The sequence below is a fragment of the Mobula birostris genome, chromosome 3 (assembly GCF_030028105.1).
Source record: "Mobula birostris isolate sMobBir1 chromosome 3, sMobBir1.hap1, whole genome shotgun sequence".
NCBI classification, from domain to species: domain Eukaryota; kingdom Metazoa; phylum Chordata; class Chondrichthyes; order Myliobatiformes; family Myliobatidae; genus Mobula; species Mobula birostris.
The window spans coordinates 162,182,780-162,201,143 of record NC_092372.1 but is presented as its reverse complement, the minus strand read 5'-3'; the positions used below and the strand labels follow the sequence as shown (position 1 = coordinate 162,201,143).

The 18,364-nt window shown below is 40.5% G+C and overlaps 1 protein-coding gene across 1 annotated transcript in view; it reads left to right on the top strand.

Moving 5' to 3' along the window:
• The window catches only part of LOC140195384 (cullin-1), a 125,335-nt gene that overhangs the window by 98,688 nt on the left and 8,283 nt on the right, over positions 1–18,364 (top strand). The window contains exons 17-20 of the mRNA XM_072253596.1: positions 16,162–16,254; positions 16,436–16,483; positions 16,570–16,652; positions 17,079–17,184. Coding sequence (XP_072109697.1) covers positions 16,162–16,254; positions 16,436–16,483; positions 16,570–16,652; positions 17,079–17,184 — 330 coding nt within the window. The remainder of the gene's footprint in view (positions 1–16,161; positions 16,255–16,435; positions 16,484–16,569; positions 16,653–17,078; positions 17,185–18,364) is intronic.

Genomic DNA, 18,364 nt, shown 5'->3' with positions numbered 1-18,364 from the left:
TCTGCCAAAGTTCATCATTGAAAAAACCCGTGGTGTTTAAGTTTTATAGCTCTTGGGTTATGCAGCTATGAGTACAATTGCAGGTAAGATGCTATTCCATAATTGAGAGCACGAAATTTGTTTGTACAAACTTTTCTCATAATCCAGTTGGAAAAGATGGTGATAACAGAACTACATTGGCAAGGACAGCATTTGTCATCCTTCTGTGGGAGTCGTTAGTAATTTGTTTCCTGTTGATCCATGTCAATGGCAATTGAGCAAGTTTAAGTCATGAATTAATTCCTGTTGATCATTTCATCCTTGTTGATATTTAATGAGGCATTATAGAGAAAGGTGACCACAGCTAACAGTTCCTCCACAAGCACCCCTCCTCCCCCTCATCTAGTGACTTGACCATGCTCGATTAATGAACTTATGTAACTATTTCCATCTATGATGTCTCCTTGTAAAGCAAAGGATTTGTATTATGTACAGTAAAACTACATCAATTCAATGTGCCGAGGACTTCAGTGATGTTCGACTTGCAGATTTTCCAGACTATTGACTGTTACTCAATTATCCCATTAGTGCCCCAACAGACTTTAAATCACTTTTTTTAAGATACTACGCAGTAGAGTAATAAATTTTCAGTCAACAAGTGAGTACAGAAAGCATGTTTCAGGGGAAAACAGGAACAGGACTAGGTGAATTTTAAGGTCAGGTCCCTAATGCATGAAAGGGAGTGTGGTGACCCATATACAGAATGGAATTTCTAAGTAGTTGGTAATAGATTATTGGAATTGTGAAAGCACATAGTATATGTGGATCTCAGCACAATCCTGATGTTTTATTGTGAACATGTACATCCAGATTTACTCACTTGACATAAACTTTCATTTTAATGTTTTCCTTTTTTGTTATGGCCTTTCTGCATGGAATTCTTTTTGATTTTTCTGATAGCTAAGGTTAAGATAACATGTTATCTAGCTGTTTTATTCTCAGCAATCCTGAATCCATCCGGGATGCCATTTTTCTTGTGCTTAAATACTTTTGTAGTAATTATTTTGTTAATGTCTTCTCTTTATTCCTCCTCTTTTTTTCCATTCTGTCACTGATGTTAACATGTGACTAGTTGAAGAAATGACCTGCTGCAATGCTTTTATTTCTATTTATTTATGTGTTAGAAGCTCTTGCATTCCTAACATTGAGGCCAATCATTCAGCAGGTTATTCTGTTCCTTCACCATTTCCACTGTGATCACACAAGGGTCACACATTGTATGTGGAAAGAACTGAGAGACTGAGTTGGCAAGGATGAAGTTTTTGCCTGAAATTGTACATGTTGCAAATTTAATCTGTCCATTTAGTAGCATATTCAAATTTAGCCAAAACAGTTGTTCATCTGTTCATAGATGTTGTTTGTTTTCTTGCGACTTCTATGCTTGTTTATTTATTAGACTAAAGAAGAGTCTTGGCTCAAAACGTCGACTGTTTTCCCTTTTCCACAGATGTTACCTGGCCTGCCGAGTTCCTCTGTCATTTTGTGTGTATTGCTTTGGATTTCCAGCATCTGCAGAATTTCTTGTGTTTGTATTTATTAGACTTGTATTGTAAACTGTTGTGGAATTGAATCTGAAGAACACCATAGTGGCCACATGAGGCTACCAAAGTATGAATAATAGTAGTTTCTGTCATGCCTTGTGACCTTGACTGAGCCATTAAAACGAACAAGGATGATAATACAAGGGTGAATTGTGTGCTCAACAACGGCAGTAATTTACAGGACTCGAGTAATTAATTATATGGTTGTGGTTTTGGTTTTCAGAGTTCAGTTTTACACTATTTTAAATAACAATTCTTGCTGAATATTCAAAGTTGTTGCTGAAATGGGTTTTGCAATTTCCAATGTAAGCACTAAGGGCGTGGTTGTTGAGATTTTGTATGGATAAGGCCATGAATTTAATGGGAATTAAATCTGAAATGGATCAGATTGGATCCATGTGAAGCAAATCCTAGAGAGGTGTGTAACAAAGAGAGGTGTTGGAGGAACATTACAAGATTAACTTTGAGGGTATTGGTGTAACGTTGATGACATTGCAGTCTGAACTCTCTGTTGTTAATGACGTTAAGTGTTGATTCAGTGCCATTGGGGTGTGGAAGGTAGATTGGAGTGATGAAATGGTTCTGGGAAATGGCAAAACTAGATTAAGATTCCATATATTGTATTTCTCTGTTATTATGACCATTTAGCACAATCTTCACCCAACACCTCATAATAGGAGGTGTTTGGAATACTTATAACTTGCAGAATCCATGCAGAAAACTTGGTAATTGCTTGGTCAAATGATTTTCTGCCTGTTCTTATATGTACATGTGGTGGGGTGTCAGAGGTCTTTATAAATCATTAGTTGTTCATTTGATAATTTTGGTCCTAGGGAACTTGATCAGTGAGCAAAAATCTAATCCCATCTCCCCAGCTAATCAGTTTATTTGGAAAAGGACATCTGACGTAAATATCAAGGTATGACTTCTTACTGATCATTTTGGCAAAAGAGCAGGTTGAATATTATTTATTTTTCTTAACTTTGCCATTTTTGTATGAGATGGCCATACATTATTGACTCACTTCTTGACCCACACCATCTGTCAAATTTTCTTTGAAAGAGTATTGTTAACCAGACTTGATCTTGACATGATCTTCCTGCATCGTTATTTTTAATATTTTGAAGTTTTCTGATGTGTTGTTAGTTCAGAAGTTAAGGTCTTTGTATTACAGGACAAATGGCTAAGAAATTTTAAAATCAAAAACTGTTATAGTTCACTTGCATTTTGAATCAGAATATTTGATAATGAATCAGTAATTAAAAGATGCAATTGATAGAACAAGTTGATCATGGTTAATAAGTTTGAAACAGGAACAATGGTGGGCTGAGCATTCATTAAGCAATAAACTAGTAGAATGAATGTTTTGCATGAGAAAGATTATGAGGCAGGTATCCAAATATCACAAAGCTTCTGATGGTTAGAAATAGAGAAATGGTCTTACAGTTTTATATGTGGCACTCTCAGTTTACTTGATTGTCTACTTTGTAGTCTTGCCTTCAAAGGACAGGATCCTGAAAGTAATGGAAGTGATTAGGGAGTACACACGGAATACTGGAAGAACTCAGCAGGAAAGATGGCATCTATGGAAAGGAATCGAGTTGGTGATTTGGGCCGAGATCTTTCATCAGGACTCCAGTATTGGGGGTGGTGGGGGTTGTCATGGCCCGAACTATTACTCTTTATTCCTATTCAGATGTTCCCTGTCCATCTGAGCTCCTCCAACATTTTGTGTGTTGCTCTGGATTTCCAGCACCTGCAGAATGTCTTGTATTTATGAAGAGATTAAGAGCTTGTTAATCAACACCTAGAAAATAGGCATCGCAGCTCCAGCGATTTAGGTTCAGTTCTGATTTCTAGTGGAGTCTCTGACTGCTATGCATTTCCTCTGGGTGCTGTGATTTCCTGCCTGTCCCAGTGATATGCGGATTTGTAAATTAATTCTCTCTGGTGTCGATTGGTAGAATCTTGAGCAGTGGGGTGGGGGTGGACATAACAATAAAATAAAATTAGTGCAAATGGGGTTTTGATGATTAGTGAGCTGAAGACCCTGTTTTTGTGAAATATGAATGCTGATTTGTTACGCCAATGCAAGTGTTCATTCTTTGCAACAGATGCAGATTGCTTGGTGTGTGGGATATTCAGTAACAATTATCTGGATACATAAATTAGTTGGTGTTGCCCTTTTTTGGATGGGATCCAGGCACATGTGTATACGTGTGTAAGTAATTTCTGCGCTGAATCTGTGCAGTAGCATATTTATTCCCATTCATACAAGTCAGTTCTGCCCATTTTATACATGTCAACTGCCTGTCTGAAATCAATTTAAACAGACAAGGACAGATACCATGCCTATATGAAGATCACTGAGAGATAGGTACAGTACGTGACATTTGTGCTGCAGTTAAATTTTCCAGTTCTGCTTTGGCCCTTAAAGGGATATCCTGAACCCATATAAGAATTGGCAGTGTTTTTAAACTTCTCCCTTTAATGGAAATTTGAAGAGTAGTGTTAGCCAGAACCTTCAGTGCTTATTTGTCCACAGCAATAAACCCACACTAACTTTTCTATAAAGCCGCTTATGGCCCTGTTACGAGAATTTAGGGTTGGGAAAAAAGATTAAATGGCAGGACTGCAGAATTGGCAAACTCGGGACTTCTGCCAATGCTAATTGTTAAAAAATACAATAAGACGGTGCAAATCAATGTGCAGGCAGAGAGATGGGGCTTCAGTTTAGCTTTCTCAAGCATTGGCACCATTTTTGGGTGAGACCTATACAGATTGAATGAGGCTATAATTATTATCTCAGCAACAGGGTTTGTTGTGTTTTTAGAAGGGTTTAAACTTAGCTTGCCAGAAATATGGAACCTTAAAATAATTCCAGAAGTGAGAAACAAAGCAGGAATAAGCAGTTACAAATGCCTGTAAGCAAAATAAATAGGTGAAAGAAACAAAGACAAAGCAGAAAAGGTGATCAGAGTTCTGAAGAGGTGTTACAAGGACAAAAGTGAAGGTAAACTTTCCAAATGCACATTACATTCACAAGGTAAATGAATAGTATAAATCAATATTACTTGATATGACTGATTTGTCATTAATGAACCATGGTTTCAGAGTGACCAGTGATATACAGTGGCATGCAAAAGTTTGGGCACCCTGGTCAAATTTTCTGTTACTGTGAATAGCTAAGCGAGTAAAAGATGACTTGATTTCCAAAAGGCATAAAGTTAAAGATGGCACATTTCTTTAATATTTTAAGCAAGATTACTTTTTTATTTTCATCTTTTACGGTTTCAAAATAACAAAAAAGGGAAAAGGCCTGAAGCAAAAGTTTAGGCACCCTGCATGGTCAGTACTTAGTAACACCCCCTTTGGCAAGTATCACAGCTTGTAAACACTGTCTGTAGCCAGCTAAGAGTCTTTTAATTCTTCTTTGGGGGATTTTTGCCCATTCTTTCTTGCAAAAGGTTTCTAGTTCTGTGAGATTCTTGGGCTGTCTTGCATGCACTGCTCTTTTGAGGTCTGTCCACAGATTCTCGATGATGTTTAGGTCGGGGGACTGTGAGGGCCATGGCAAAACCTTCAGCTTGCGCCTCTTGAGGTAGTCCATTGTGGATTTTGAGGTGTGTTTAGGATCAATATCCTGTTGTAGAAGCCATCCTCTTTTCATCTTCAGCTTTTTTACAAACAGTGTGATGTTTGCTTCCAGAATTTGCTGGTATTTAATTGAATTCATTCTTCCCTGTACCAGTGAAATGTTCCCCGTGCCACTGGCTGCAACACAAGCCCAAAGCATGATCGATCCACCCCCCGTGCTTAACAGTTGGAGAAGTGTTCTTTTCATGAAATTCTTCATCCTTTTTTCTCCAAGCATACCTTTGCTCATTACGGCCAAGAAGTTCAATTTTAACTTCATCAGTCCACAGGACTTGTTTCCAAAATGCATCAGACTTGTTTAGATGTGCCTTTGCAAACTTCTGACGCTGAATTTTGTGGTAAGGACGCAGGAAAGGTTTTCTTCTGATGACTCTTCTATGAAGGTCATATTTGTGCAAGTGTCTCTGCACAGTAGAAGAGTGCACCACCACTTCAGAGTCTGCTAAATCTTCCTGAAGGTCTTTTGCAGTCAAATGGGGGTTTTGATTTGCCTTTCGAGCAATCCTACGAGCAGTTCTCTCGGAAAGTTTTCTTGGTCTTCCAGACCTCAACTTGACCTCCACCGTTCCTGTTAACTACCATTTCTTAATTACATTATGAACTGAGGAAATGGCTACCTGAAAACGCTTTGCTATCTTCTTATAGCCTTCTCCTGCTTTGTGGGCATCATTTATTTTAATTTAGCTGGTTAGAGGAGTCCATGGCTACTGACTGTTGAGACAAGGTTTGAGGAGTCAGGGTATTTATAAAGCTTTGAAATTTGCATCACCTGGCCTTTCCTAATGATGACTGTGAACAAGCCATAGCCCTAACAAGCTAATGACGGTATGAGACCTTGGTAAAAGTTGTCTGAGAGCTCAGATCTCTTGGGGTGCCCAAACTTTTGTATGGTGCTCCTTTCCTTTTTTTCACTCTCACATTGTACAAAACAAAAATAATACACTAATCTTGCTTAAAATGTTGAAAGGTATGTTTCATCTTTAACTTTGACTTTTGGAGATCAGTTCATCTTCTACTCACTTAACTATTCACAGTAACAGAAATTTTGACCAAGGTGCCCAAACTTTTGCATGCCACTGTAAGCTGAATGTTAATTCCATTTTACTTGTAGGAATGGTGAGAAATGATATTGGCTCATTGGATCATTGTGGAAAATTTGAATCACTCTGGTAGAGCTAAGAAACAGCAAAAGGCAAAAAACAGTAGGAGCAACATGTATTAGAAAACTGGAGAAATAGGGTGCATGTACACAAAACAGGTGCGATGTTAATATGCACAGATTGGTCAAGTCAAATTAGCAAATTTATGGGGTGCATTGAGACCAGAAGACCATATCAGATCTTATATTTTGCAGCAAAGAAGAGTTAAAAGAAACAGTTGAAAAGATGTCCTTTGGTAAGAATGACCAGAAAAGAGGGAATTTTGTATTAAGTTCGAAAATTATGCAGTTCAGTCTGAAACTAGGCTGCTAAATCTAAATTAAGAAAACTATGATTGTATAAGGCTGAGTTGACTTTGATTGATTGGGAAATTGTTTTAAAAGATCTGACGGTGGTTGGGTACGGGCTAACATTTTAAGTAAAATATGATTTGTAAGAAGATCATTTAATGCACAAAAAAATCAACAGGAAATGTGGTGCATAGGGATTGACAGAAGAAATTAAAGTATTTAATCAAAAGAAGAGGCTTATAAAGTTGTTACAGCTCTAGGCGGAGCATATTGTAACTCCCAATTCTATAATAAAAGTGGAATAAGAAAGGCAAGATAAACAAAAATGAACTGGTGAATAATGAGGAAAAGATTAGAAAGTCAGTATTGATCCCTACTGCAGATGTGTGAATTTATTTTGGGAAATACAGAAATGTCACTGAAGTTGATAATTATGTCTGTCTTTTTGAAGGAAGAAATAAGATAACACATCAGAAACTCTAGAGAACCCAGGTGTCTAGGGAGAATAAGGAAGTAAAGAAAAATTGTTAATAAAATTAATACTAGAGAAGCTGATGACATTGAAGCCAATAAATCCCAAGGATCTGATAAACAGATCCTTTGGACATTCTGGTAGACACTTAATCCTTACCACATTTTGAGTGGTTTTGTGTTACTGGATGTAAGATAAATACTCCACACCTGGAGTTCGTGTACAATTTTGGTCTCCAAATTTGAGGAAGGACATTCTTGCTATTGAGGTAGTGCAGCAGAGGTTCACGAGGTTAATACCGGGGATGGTGGGACTGTCATATGTTGAAAGGTTGGAGCGACTGGGCTTGTATACACTGGAATTTAGAAGGATGAGAGGGGATCTGATTGAAACATATAAGATTATTAAGGGATTGGGTATGCTAGAGGCAGGAAACATGTTCCCGATGTTGGGGGAGTCCAGAACCAGAGGCCACAATTTGAGAATAAGGGGTAGGCCATTTAGAACGGAGTTGAGGAAAAACTTTTTCACCCAGAGAGTTGTGGATCTGTGGAATGCTCTGCCTCAGAAGGCAGTGGAGGCCAATTCTCTGCATGCTTTCAAGAAAGAGTTAGATAGAGCTCTTAATGATAGCAGAGTCAGGGGATATGGGGAGAAGGCAGGAATGGAGTACTGATTGTGGATGATCAGCCATGATCACAGAGAATGGCGGTGCTGGCTCGAAGGGCCAAATGGCTTACTCCTGCACCTATTGTTTATTATCTATTGTCTAAAACAGAAAGTACTGGAAGTACTTAGCAAGGCATTTGGGGAAAGAGAAACAGTAAATGTTTCAGATCTAGAACCCTTTCTCAGAATTGGGGAAAGAGAGATCAGGTTAAATTTCCTGTAGCAAAGAAAGTGAGGGAGAAAAGGATTGAATATAGGGAGTAACCCTGGTATTAAATGAGCTAATTAGCATTTGCAAGCACACTGTGCTTCTTTGTGAATGGTGTCACTAAGAGCACAGCTCTGGGGCACGCCCAGCCAGCCAAGCTATACTAATAAACAAAGAAGCAGTCAAAATAATGAAAGAAAGAAATGGCCCGTTGAAATACAGACAAAGAGCACATTACTTGGAGAAGTCGGAGAACACAATATTGAGTGTGAAAGACTACATCATGGCTAGATGGCAGATGAGGTGTTCCTCAATTTTGCCTTCGACCTTGTATCAAGAGGTTATAGAGAAAGGTCAAAATGGAAGTGACATACGATGACAGCTGGAAGTTCAGGGTGCCCTCTGCAGCACAAACGCTAGTGTACAATCTGCATTTGTTTTCTCCAGTGTAAAGGAGGTCACATTGTGAATACCAGATGCAATTTGAAGTCACATTGTGAATACCAGATTCAAGAAATGCAGGTGAATTGTTACCTCACCTGGAAGAAAAACTATAGGTTAAATGGTTACAGCCAAACAAAATTTGATGGAACAGATTTCTTGGACGTTTGTACAGTTAGAAGTATAGTAAGGATGAAGCTATGGTTTTGAAATCAAATATAAGAATTTTAAATTGAAAAATTGTTTAACAATGTCAGTAGACAAAATGGTGTAAGGTGAATGAGAGTAGTACAGTTACAGTAGTGGAAGCTTCTTTGAGTGGTTAAGCATCAGGTAAACTGAGGCAGGATCAGAATCCAACAGTGTTTTAGAACAGAAAATAGGTTATTGTGCTTTGCATATGAGGGCTGAAATTTGACTTAATTTCAGATAGTTAAGAGGAAGTGGGATGAGTCAGTGGTTGGGAATGAAATTTGATGGAAACTAAGTTGGGTGGCTGTGCTTGGCCCAGAATTTAGGTGGAAGATGTTTTCTATTTGGTTGAATAATCCATATGGAGTCATTTATTGTGATGGTGACATGAAGCTGAATGTAGTTACAAGTATGTGGTAACCAGCAATATGGTAAGGAATGGGAAGATATTAGGAAAAGACCCTTGGGGGAAGACCAGCAGAGCAACTAATCCTCTGGCTGCAGATCATTAGCCAAGATAGAAATAGGCAATCAGCAACGCAAACAGCTGGTTTACGCTGCTCAGTCACTTAAGGAAAGGCTGCAGTCAAGTTATGATAGTATAATTTGTCTCACAATCACATTAATAATAATTTTGGTCATGTTCTGAAGTCATGGCAGAGGTATTATTAATATTGTGGGAGATTCAAACAAGGAAATTGACAAAGAAGGACATGAACTTGTGATGTCATGTTACCTAGGAAAGGAAGGTGATAATTTGTGAAAGTAAGGGTCATGTGACTTGCTGAGGACAGGGCTGAGATGCAGACTTTGTGGAGAGGGGTGCGATAAAGCTTTGAAGAAGGAGGAACCACTAGAAATACCGGCTAATGACGAATAAATAGAGGAAAATAGGAGTTGGTGGACCATGATATTTGATCAAAATGAGCTCAGAGGGAAAGTGGGAAGATTGGAGAGAAAGTAAGGGCGTGATCAGCAAAAAAAACCTGAAGAGTTTTAGCTCACTGGGTAGGAGAAAGGGAGCAGAGACAGCTCGTACTTTGTCCTCATTCATCTTTTGCATCTTTCTGTGCTGTAGAAGATTATTCATAGTCATAGTCATACTTTATTGATCCCGGGGGAAATTGGTTTTCGTTACAGTTGCACCATAAGTAATAAATTGTAATAGAACCATAAATAGTTAAATAGTAATATGTAAATTATGCCAGTAAATTATGAAATAAGTCCAGGGGACTAGCCTATTGGCTCAGGGTGTCTGACCCTCCAAGGAAGGAGCTGTAAAGTTTGGCCACAGGCAGGAATGACTTCCTATGATGCTCTGTGTTGCATCCCGGTGGAGTGAGTCTCTGGCTGAATGTACTCCTGTGCGTACCCAGTACATGTACATTATGTAGTGGATGGGAGACATTGACCAAGATGGCATGCAACTTAGCATCCTCTTTTCAGACACCACCGTCAGAGAGTCCAGTTCCATCCCCACCACATCACTGGCCTTACGAATGAGTTTGTTGATTCTGTTGGTGTCTGCTACCCTCAGCCTGCTGTCCCAGCACACAACAGCAAACATGATAGCACTAGCCACCACAGACTCGCAGAACATCCTCAGCATCGTCGGGCAGATGTTAAAGGACCTCAGTCTCCTCAGAAAATAGAGACGGCTCTGTCCCTTCTTGTAGACAGTCTCAGTGTTCTTTGACCAGTCCAGTTTATTGTCAATTCGTATCCCCAGGTATTTGTAATCCTCCACCATGTCCACACTGACCCCCTGGATGGAAACGGGGGTCGCCGGTACCTTAGCTCTCCTCAGGTCTACCACCAGCTCCTTAGTCTTTTTCACATTAAGCTGCAGATAATTCTGCTCACACCATGTGACAATGTTTCCTACCGTAGCCCTGTACTCAGCCTCATCTCCCTTGCTGATGCATGTAACTATGGCAGAATCATCTGAAGATGATGAGACTCTGTGCAGCAGTTGAAGTCCGATGTGTAAATGGTGAAGAGAAAGGGAGACAGACAAGACAGTCCCCTGTGGAGCCCCAGTGCTGCTGATCACTCTGTCGGACACACAGTGTTGCAAGCACACGTACTATGATCTGCCAGTCAGGTAGTCAAGGATCCATGATACCAGGGAAGCATCCACCTGCATCGCTGTCAGCTTCTCCCCCAGCAGAGCAGGGCGAATGGTGTTGAACGCACTGGAGAAGTCAAAAACTTGACCCTCACAGTGCTCGCTGGCTTGTCCAGGTGGGCGTAGACAGGGTTCAGCAGGTAGACGATGGCATCCTCAAACTCCTAGTCGGGGCTGGTAGTGAACTGGAGGGGATCTGAGATTCATTCTTGGTCTCTTTCTTTTGACACCTTCTGCAGATGGTAGGAATCTTTCACTATTTGCCCAATTATTCAGTTACCAGTTGCTTGTGGTTTGGCAGTAAATGCTTGACCCTAAGCCCATTTTACCATTTATCATCCTTTTTCTCCCTTCTGCTACCTCTACCATCTCCGCTCTATTTAAAATGTTCTCTACATCTATTCCCTGTTCTTCTGTTCCCACCTCTCCTATTTCTTCCATTTGTTTTCTCAATCTAATGTTTCCCTTCTGAGTCGACTGCTGCAGCAAATATTTCAAGCATGTAGTTTCTCTTTTTTTTTCTGGAAGCCCAGAAGATATGACACAACAGTTAGTTGTATCACCACACAGCTCCAGCAATCTGCCTTCAACCCTAACCTCTTGTGCCTTCTGCATGAGTGTATTTGTTTACTTTTTGACCACATGGATTCATTACTCCGATTTCACTCACATCCCGAAAGTGTGTATGATAGTTGCTTAATTTGCTTAACCATAAATTTCCCCAGTTGTACATGGGTGACAGAAGAATCAGGGCTGTTGGTGGATATGGAAAGGGGAATAGGATATGGCGAAATAACCGGGGAAGTGGGATTTATAGTCTCGCAGCATACCATTGACCTGATGGGCTGAATGGCTTCCTATTTTGTAAACAAAAAGAGTAAAGAAAATCTAAAGACTGAATAGGTTATTGGTAACTGTGTTATGAACTTTAAATTTGAAGTTCCTGTTCTGTAAAAACTTCCTAGTTTTTAATACACTATTTAGAATATAACATACTACAGCACAGTACAGTACAGGCTTTTCGGCCCATGATATGTGCTGAACTTTCAACCAACTCTGAACTCAATCTAACCCTTCCCTCCTACATAGCCCTACATTTTTCTATCATGCATGGGCTTGTCTAAGAGTTTCTTAAATGCCCCGAATGTATCTGCCTCTACCATCACCCCTGGCAGGGCATACTAAGCACTCACCACTCTTTCTTTTTAAAAAAAAAAAGAGTCCTAGAAACCCACCTCCCCATACTTTCTTTCAATCACCTTAAAATTATGTCCCCAGGCATTAACCATTTCCAACTTGGAAAAATATCTCTAGCTATCCACTTGGATCTGTGCCTCTTACCACTTTGTACACCTCTATCAGGTCACCTTTCATCCTCTTTTGCTCAACCTATTCGCATAAGACATGCTGTCGTATCTAGGCAGCATCCTGAAGAGCTAAGTCTCCTCTTCTCCCTCTCTAAAGCTTCTTCATCCTAACTATAATGATGAGATAAAGCCTCCGTTAGTCAGGGTTGATCACGAATGTTGTGTCCTAGCTGTCTAGATATGCAAGCTAGGGCAGTACAATATGGACAGCAAGCTCCCCCTCTCCAAGCATCTGTTGAACGCGGAGAAAAATGAGGTACGAAGGTAAACTAGCCAAGAATATAAAGGAGGATAGTAAAAGCTTCTTTCAGTTTGTGAAAAGGAAAAAAAATGGTTAAGACCAAAATTGGGCCCTTGAAGACAGAAGCGGGTGAATTTATTATGGGGTCCAAGGAAACGGCAGACGAGTTGAACAGGTACTTTGGATCTGTCTTCACTAGGGAAGACACAAACAATCTCCCAGATGTAATAGTGGCCAAAGGACCTAGGGTAATGGATGAATTGAAGGAAATTTATATTAGGCAGGAAATGGTGTTGGATAGGCTGTTGGGTCTGAAGGCTGATAAGTCCCATGGACCTGATGGTCTGCATCCCAGGGTATTTAAGGAGGTGGGCTTTAGAAATCGTGGACACATTGGTAATCATTTTCCAATGTTCTATAGTTTCAGGATCAGTTCCTGTGGATTGGAGGGTGGCTAATGTTGTCCCTTTCTTCAAGAAGGGAGGAAGAGAGAAAACAGGGAATTATAGACCGGTTAGCCTGATGTCGGTGGTGGGAAAGATGCTGGAGTCAATTATAAAAGATGAAATTACAACACATCTAGATAGCAGTAATAGGATCGGTCCGAGTCAGCATGGATTTACGAAGGGGAAATCGTGCTTGGCTAATCTTCTGGAATTTTTTGAGGATGTAACTATGAAAATGGACAAGGGCGAGCCAGTAGATGTAGTGTACCTGGACTTTCAGAAAGCCTTTGATAAGGTCCCACATAGGAGATTAGTGGGCAAAAATAGGGCACATGGTATTGGGGGCAGAGTACTGACATGGATTGAAAATTGACTGGCTGACAGAAAACAAAGAGTAGCGATTAATGGGTCCCTTTCGGAATGGCAGGCGGTGACCAGTGGGGTACCACAGGGTTCAGTGCTGGGACCACAGCTGTTTACAATATATATTAATGATTTAGATGAGAGAATTAAAAGTAACATTAGCAAATTTGCCGATGACACAAAGCTGGGTGGCAGTGTGAAATGTGAGGAGGATGTTATGAGAATGTAGGGTGACTTGGACAGGCTGGGTGAGTGGGCGGATGCATGGCAGATGCAGTTTAATGTGGATACCTGAGAGGTTATCCACTTTGGTAAGAAGAGGAAGGCAGATTATTATCTAAATGGAGTCAAATTAGGAAATGGGGAAGCACAACGAGATCTAGGTGTTCTTGTACATCAGTCACTGAAAGCAAGCATGCAAGTACAGCAGGCAGTGAAGAAAGCTAATGGCATGCTGGCCTTCATAACAAGGGGAATTGAGTATAAGAGCAAAGAGGTCCTTCTGCAGCTGTACAGGGCCCTGGTGAGACCACACCTGGAGTACTGTGTGCAACTTTGGTCTCCAAATTTGAGGAAGGACATTCTTGCTATTGAGGGAGTGCAGCGTAGGTTCACAAGGTTAATTCCCGGGATGGTGGGACTGTCATATGTCGAAAGATTGGAGCGACTGGGCTTGTATATTCTGGAATTTAGAAGGCTGAGAGGGGATCTTATTGAAACATGTAAGATTATTAAGGGATTGGACACACTAGAGGCAGAAAGCATGTTCCCGCTGATGGGTGAGTCCAGAACAAGAGGCCACGGTTTCCAGAATTAGGGGTAGGCCATTTAGAATGGAGTTGAGGAAAAACTTTTTCACCCAGAGAGTGATGGATATATGGAATGCTCTGCCCCAGAAAGCTGTGGAGGCCAAGTCTCTGGGTGCTTTCAAAAAAGAGATGGATAGAGCTCTTAAAGATAGTGGAATCAAAGGTTATGGGGATAGGGCAGGAACTGGATACTGATAGCGGATGATCAACCCTCGAAGGGCCGAATGGCGTATTCCTGCATCTATTGTCTATAACGCAAAGGACCAGCAGAGACCAGTACAGTGTGGCACCAGCAGCATCACAGGAGTTGCCAGTCAGTGTTGAACTCAACGTAGGACTGCCTTGGGGCTCCAGCTCTCGATTTTTCCCTTGGGGTTTACTCCCGAAGCCTTCCCCATGAGTGGGTAGAGCCACAGGGCAGCAGAGGTTTGAGAACAGAGTTTTCCTTCTAGATGAGCTGCCAATCACAGTTGACGAGCTCCATCTACCTAAAGTGACTGGTTTTAAGGCGCTAGTAACTTGCCTTTGCCCCTTCTCCTGTCAGTAGAAATGGTTCCCCTGTGCTTAGTAGCTGAACCATATGTGAAGGCCGGGAGCTGGACTTGATTGTCAGAAGCTATTTGAGTTGCACACCATTAGGAGCATGTAATAAGTAGTGGGAATTTGTCCCCACTATGACTCCCGGCTATACAGCCTTAAGGAACCTATAATGATGTGACCAGAATTGAACACAATATTGCAAGTGTGCTCCCTAAACAACGCCCACATTTCCATTGATCATATCCCTGAGTCCATCTGTTTCCAATTTACGCAAGTTCCCATCTAATAGCATCATTATTCGCCCCCCCCCCCCCGAATTAAATACTTTCCCATACTCTTCTTTTCCATTTTGAGGCTATGGTAAAGGTTAAGGTGTTATAGTCCTTGTCTCTGAAATGCTCGTGCACCTAGATACCTAGCACCTGATATGCTTCTGCCCTTTCCTTCTCATTCCCATCCCCTGCTAAACTAGTTCAATCTCTCTCCATTGGCTCTAGTAAACCTGCCTGCAAGGATTCAGCTGTGACCCATCTTTTTTTTACAGGTCATGGCTTCCCTAGTAGAGATCCCAATGATACACATATCTGAAACCCAGCCCCTGTACTAGTTCCCTCAGTCACACATTCTTCTTCCAAATCATCCTATTCTTACCCACACTGGTACATAGCACTGGCAACAATCCAGAGACTTCCACCCTGAGGTCCTGCTTTTCAGCTTCCTATCTAGCTCTGTATACGCTCTCTTCGGGACCTCTTCCCTTTTCCTACCTATCTTGTTACCAGTATGTATCATGATTTCTGGCTGCTCAACCTTCCCCCTTTAGCATGCTATGGACCCACTAGCAGGTGTTGCTGACTCTGGGAGGCATCTGAACATCCAGGTGTATCTCATCCACAGAATCTCCTGTCTGCTGTCTGTACTATTGAATCCCCTATCATGGCTGCATTGCTTCGCTCCCTTTCCCTTCTGAACCACAGGCCAGAGACCGAGTCGCTGTGGCTTTCCCTGGTAGGTCATTCTCTCCAGCAGTATCCAAACTGGATATACCTGTTACTGAGGGCAATGGCCACAGGATTCAGGATTACAAGCCAACAGCTCTGCCAATCTCAAGAGTGCCAAATGACCCGACTGACTCCCCTCGCTTTGTTCAAAACTTGTGTTCAAAATCCACAAGCCAACAGTTTTGCCAGTCACAAGAGCACCAAACTACTTTCTTGCTGAATTGCTAATTTTGAAATCCTGGAACGAACACTTCAATTTGAACTTTTCAACACGTATTTTTGCCAGAAATATCACAAGTAGAAGGATAATTCTAAGTTTGTTGCAACTTATTTCTTTTGATACATTGTGAATTTTTATTTGTTTTGTTCAGTCAACTGAACACTGGTTTTACTACAGTTCAGTGCTTTTGAATTAATTTATAACAACCATTCTTTATAAAGTTTGAGAAGTTTCCAAATATAGTATTAAAGTTTTGAAATGTGAGAAGAAGGATGTGGCGCGTTAATAATACAAGTTATCATGCAATTGGCGAGACAGTTACTTGTCTGGAGCTTCAAAATAAATCCTCAGGATTGAATTTACTTTTGTATTCAAAGGCATCCACATTCCAGATGGCAATCCTACTTCAATATAACACAGAGGATGCCTATACTGTTCAACAGTTGACAGACAGCACTCAAATCAAAATGGTGAGAAGACATTTGACACCTTTTGAATAATGTCAGCAGATAGTTATATTGGTAATCAGCAGTGAAATTTAAAGTTTTTTTTAGTTTAGCTGGTTTTTATCTGCTTCATTTTGTTGACTGTACAGGAGACAATATCTTCAACTTTGAAATTTTGTTCATACTTTGAAAATGTTGATTTCAGGACATACTGGTGCAGGTTTTACAGATACTCTTGAAGTCCAAACTACTGGTAAGTGCCGATTAGTTATTTGGAAATCAGATATTAAACAATAGACTACATGGCTCACTTTAATCAGCTACATTTTTTAAACTTAGGTTTTGGAGGATGAAAATGCGAATGTGGATGAAGTGGAAATGAAGCCTGACACATTAATCAAACTGTACTTGGGGTATAAAAAGTAAGTTCAAAGTTTATTACCAAAGTGCATATATGTCACCATATACAATGCTGAAATTTGTTTACTTGAGGGCATATTCAATAAATACATAACCATGATAGACTCAGTGAAAGACCACACAAACAAGGCAGACAACCAGTGTGGGTCAGTGGTGGGGAGAGCTTTACCGATGATGGACTGGGCCTTACCTGCTGCTTTTTGCAGGATTTTCTCTTTGACGGGCATTGATGTTTCCATACAAGGCTGTGATGCAACCAGTCACTATATTCTCCATCATACATCTATAGAAGTTTGTCACAGTTTTAGATGTAACTTTCATTGTAAAAGATGTATTTTTCATTGTAAGTGATAAAGAAGTTGTGAGAATTAGAGCTATTGAGCTTTTCTTTAGGTATGCTATTTCCTAAACTGAACTGTTTCTTATAGTAAAAAGCTGAGAGTAAACATTAATGTGCCAATGAAGACTGAACAAAAGCAAGAACAGGAGACCACACACAAAAACATTGAAGAAGATAGGAAGTTGTTGATTCAGGTAGGTCCTTTGTAATAAAAGAAATTGATCTGTGCATTTTGTTTTCCTAACTATTTTGTAATCAGCCAACTTAGTAACAGACATCTGGTTTTATAATGTTCTATGATTTCTTGAAAATGGTTAGTTATGAATAATTTAGGCAAATTATGGAAATGCCTTCACTGTTAGGACAAGCCAATGATTGGGTACAATGGCAGACAGAGCAAAGAGTTAAATTGTACCACAGAGGCAAAATTCAAAAGGTTGATGAATGCAGCACTGAAGGTGCTGTATTTAAATGTGCATAGCATTTGGAATAAGGTGGACGAACTCGTGGCGCAATTAGAGATTAGTCGTTATGACATTGTGGGCATCACTGAGTTGTGGCTGAAAGAAGGCCATAGTTGGGAACTTAACATCAAAAGATATACTTTGTATTGAAAGGACAGGCAGGAAGGCATAGGTGGTCGTGTGGCTCTGTTAGAAAGAGATGGAATTGCATCTTTAGAAAGAGGTGACATGGGGTCAATGAATATTGAATCTTTGTGGGTGGAGTTAAAAAAACTGTAAGGGTATAAAAAAAAACATTATGGGAATCATATATAGGCCTCAAAATAGTAGGCAAGATGTGGGGTTGAGATTGCAAAGGGAGCTGGAAATGGCACGTATAAGAGTAATGACACAATTGTAATGGGGACTTCAGTATGCAAGGGGACTGGGAAAATCAGATTGGTGTTGGATCGCAAAAGAGGGAATTTTTTGAATGCCTATGAGATGGCTTTTTAGAGCAGCTTGTGCTTCAGCCTACTCAGAGAAAAGCTGTCTTAGATTGGATGTTGTCATACCTTAGGGAGCTTAACATAAAGGAACCCTTAGGAGGCAGTGATCATATTGTGATTGAATTCATGCTGCAGTTTGAGATGGAGAAGCATAAGTCAGACGTATTAGTACTGCAATGGAATAAAGGGATTACAGAGGCATGAGAGAGGAGCTTGCCCAGGCGGATTGGAGGGGGATACTGGTGGCGATGATGGCAGAGCAGTGATGGCTAAAGTTTCTGCGAATAGTTCACAAGGCGCAGGATAGATATGTCCCCCAGGGGAAGAAGTTCTCAAATGGCAGGGGTAGGCAACTGTGGCTGACAAACGAAGTTAGGACTGCATAAAAGCCAAGGAAGGGGTACTTGGAGACTAATGATAAA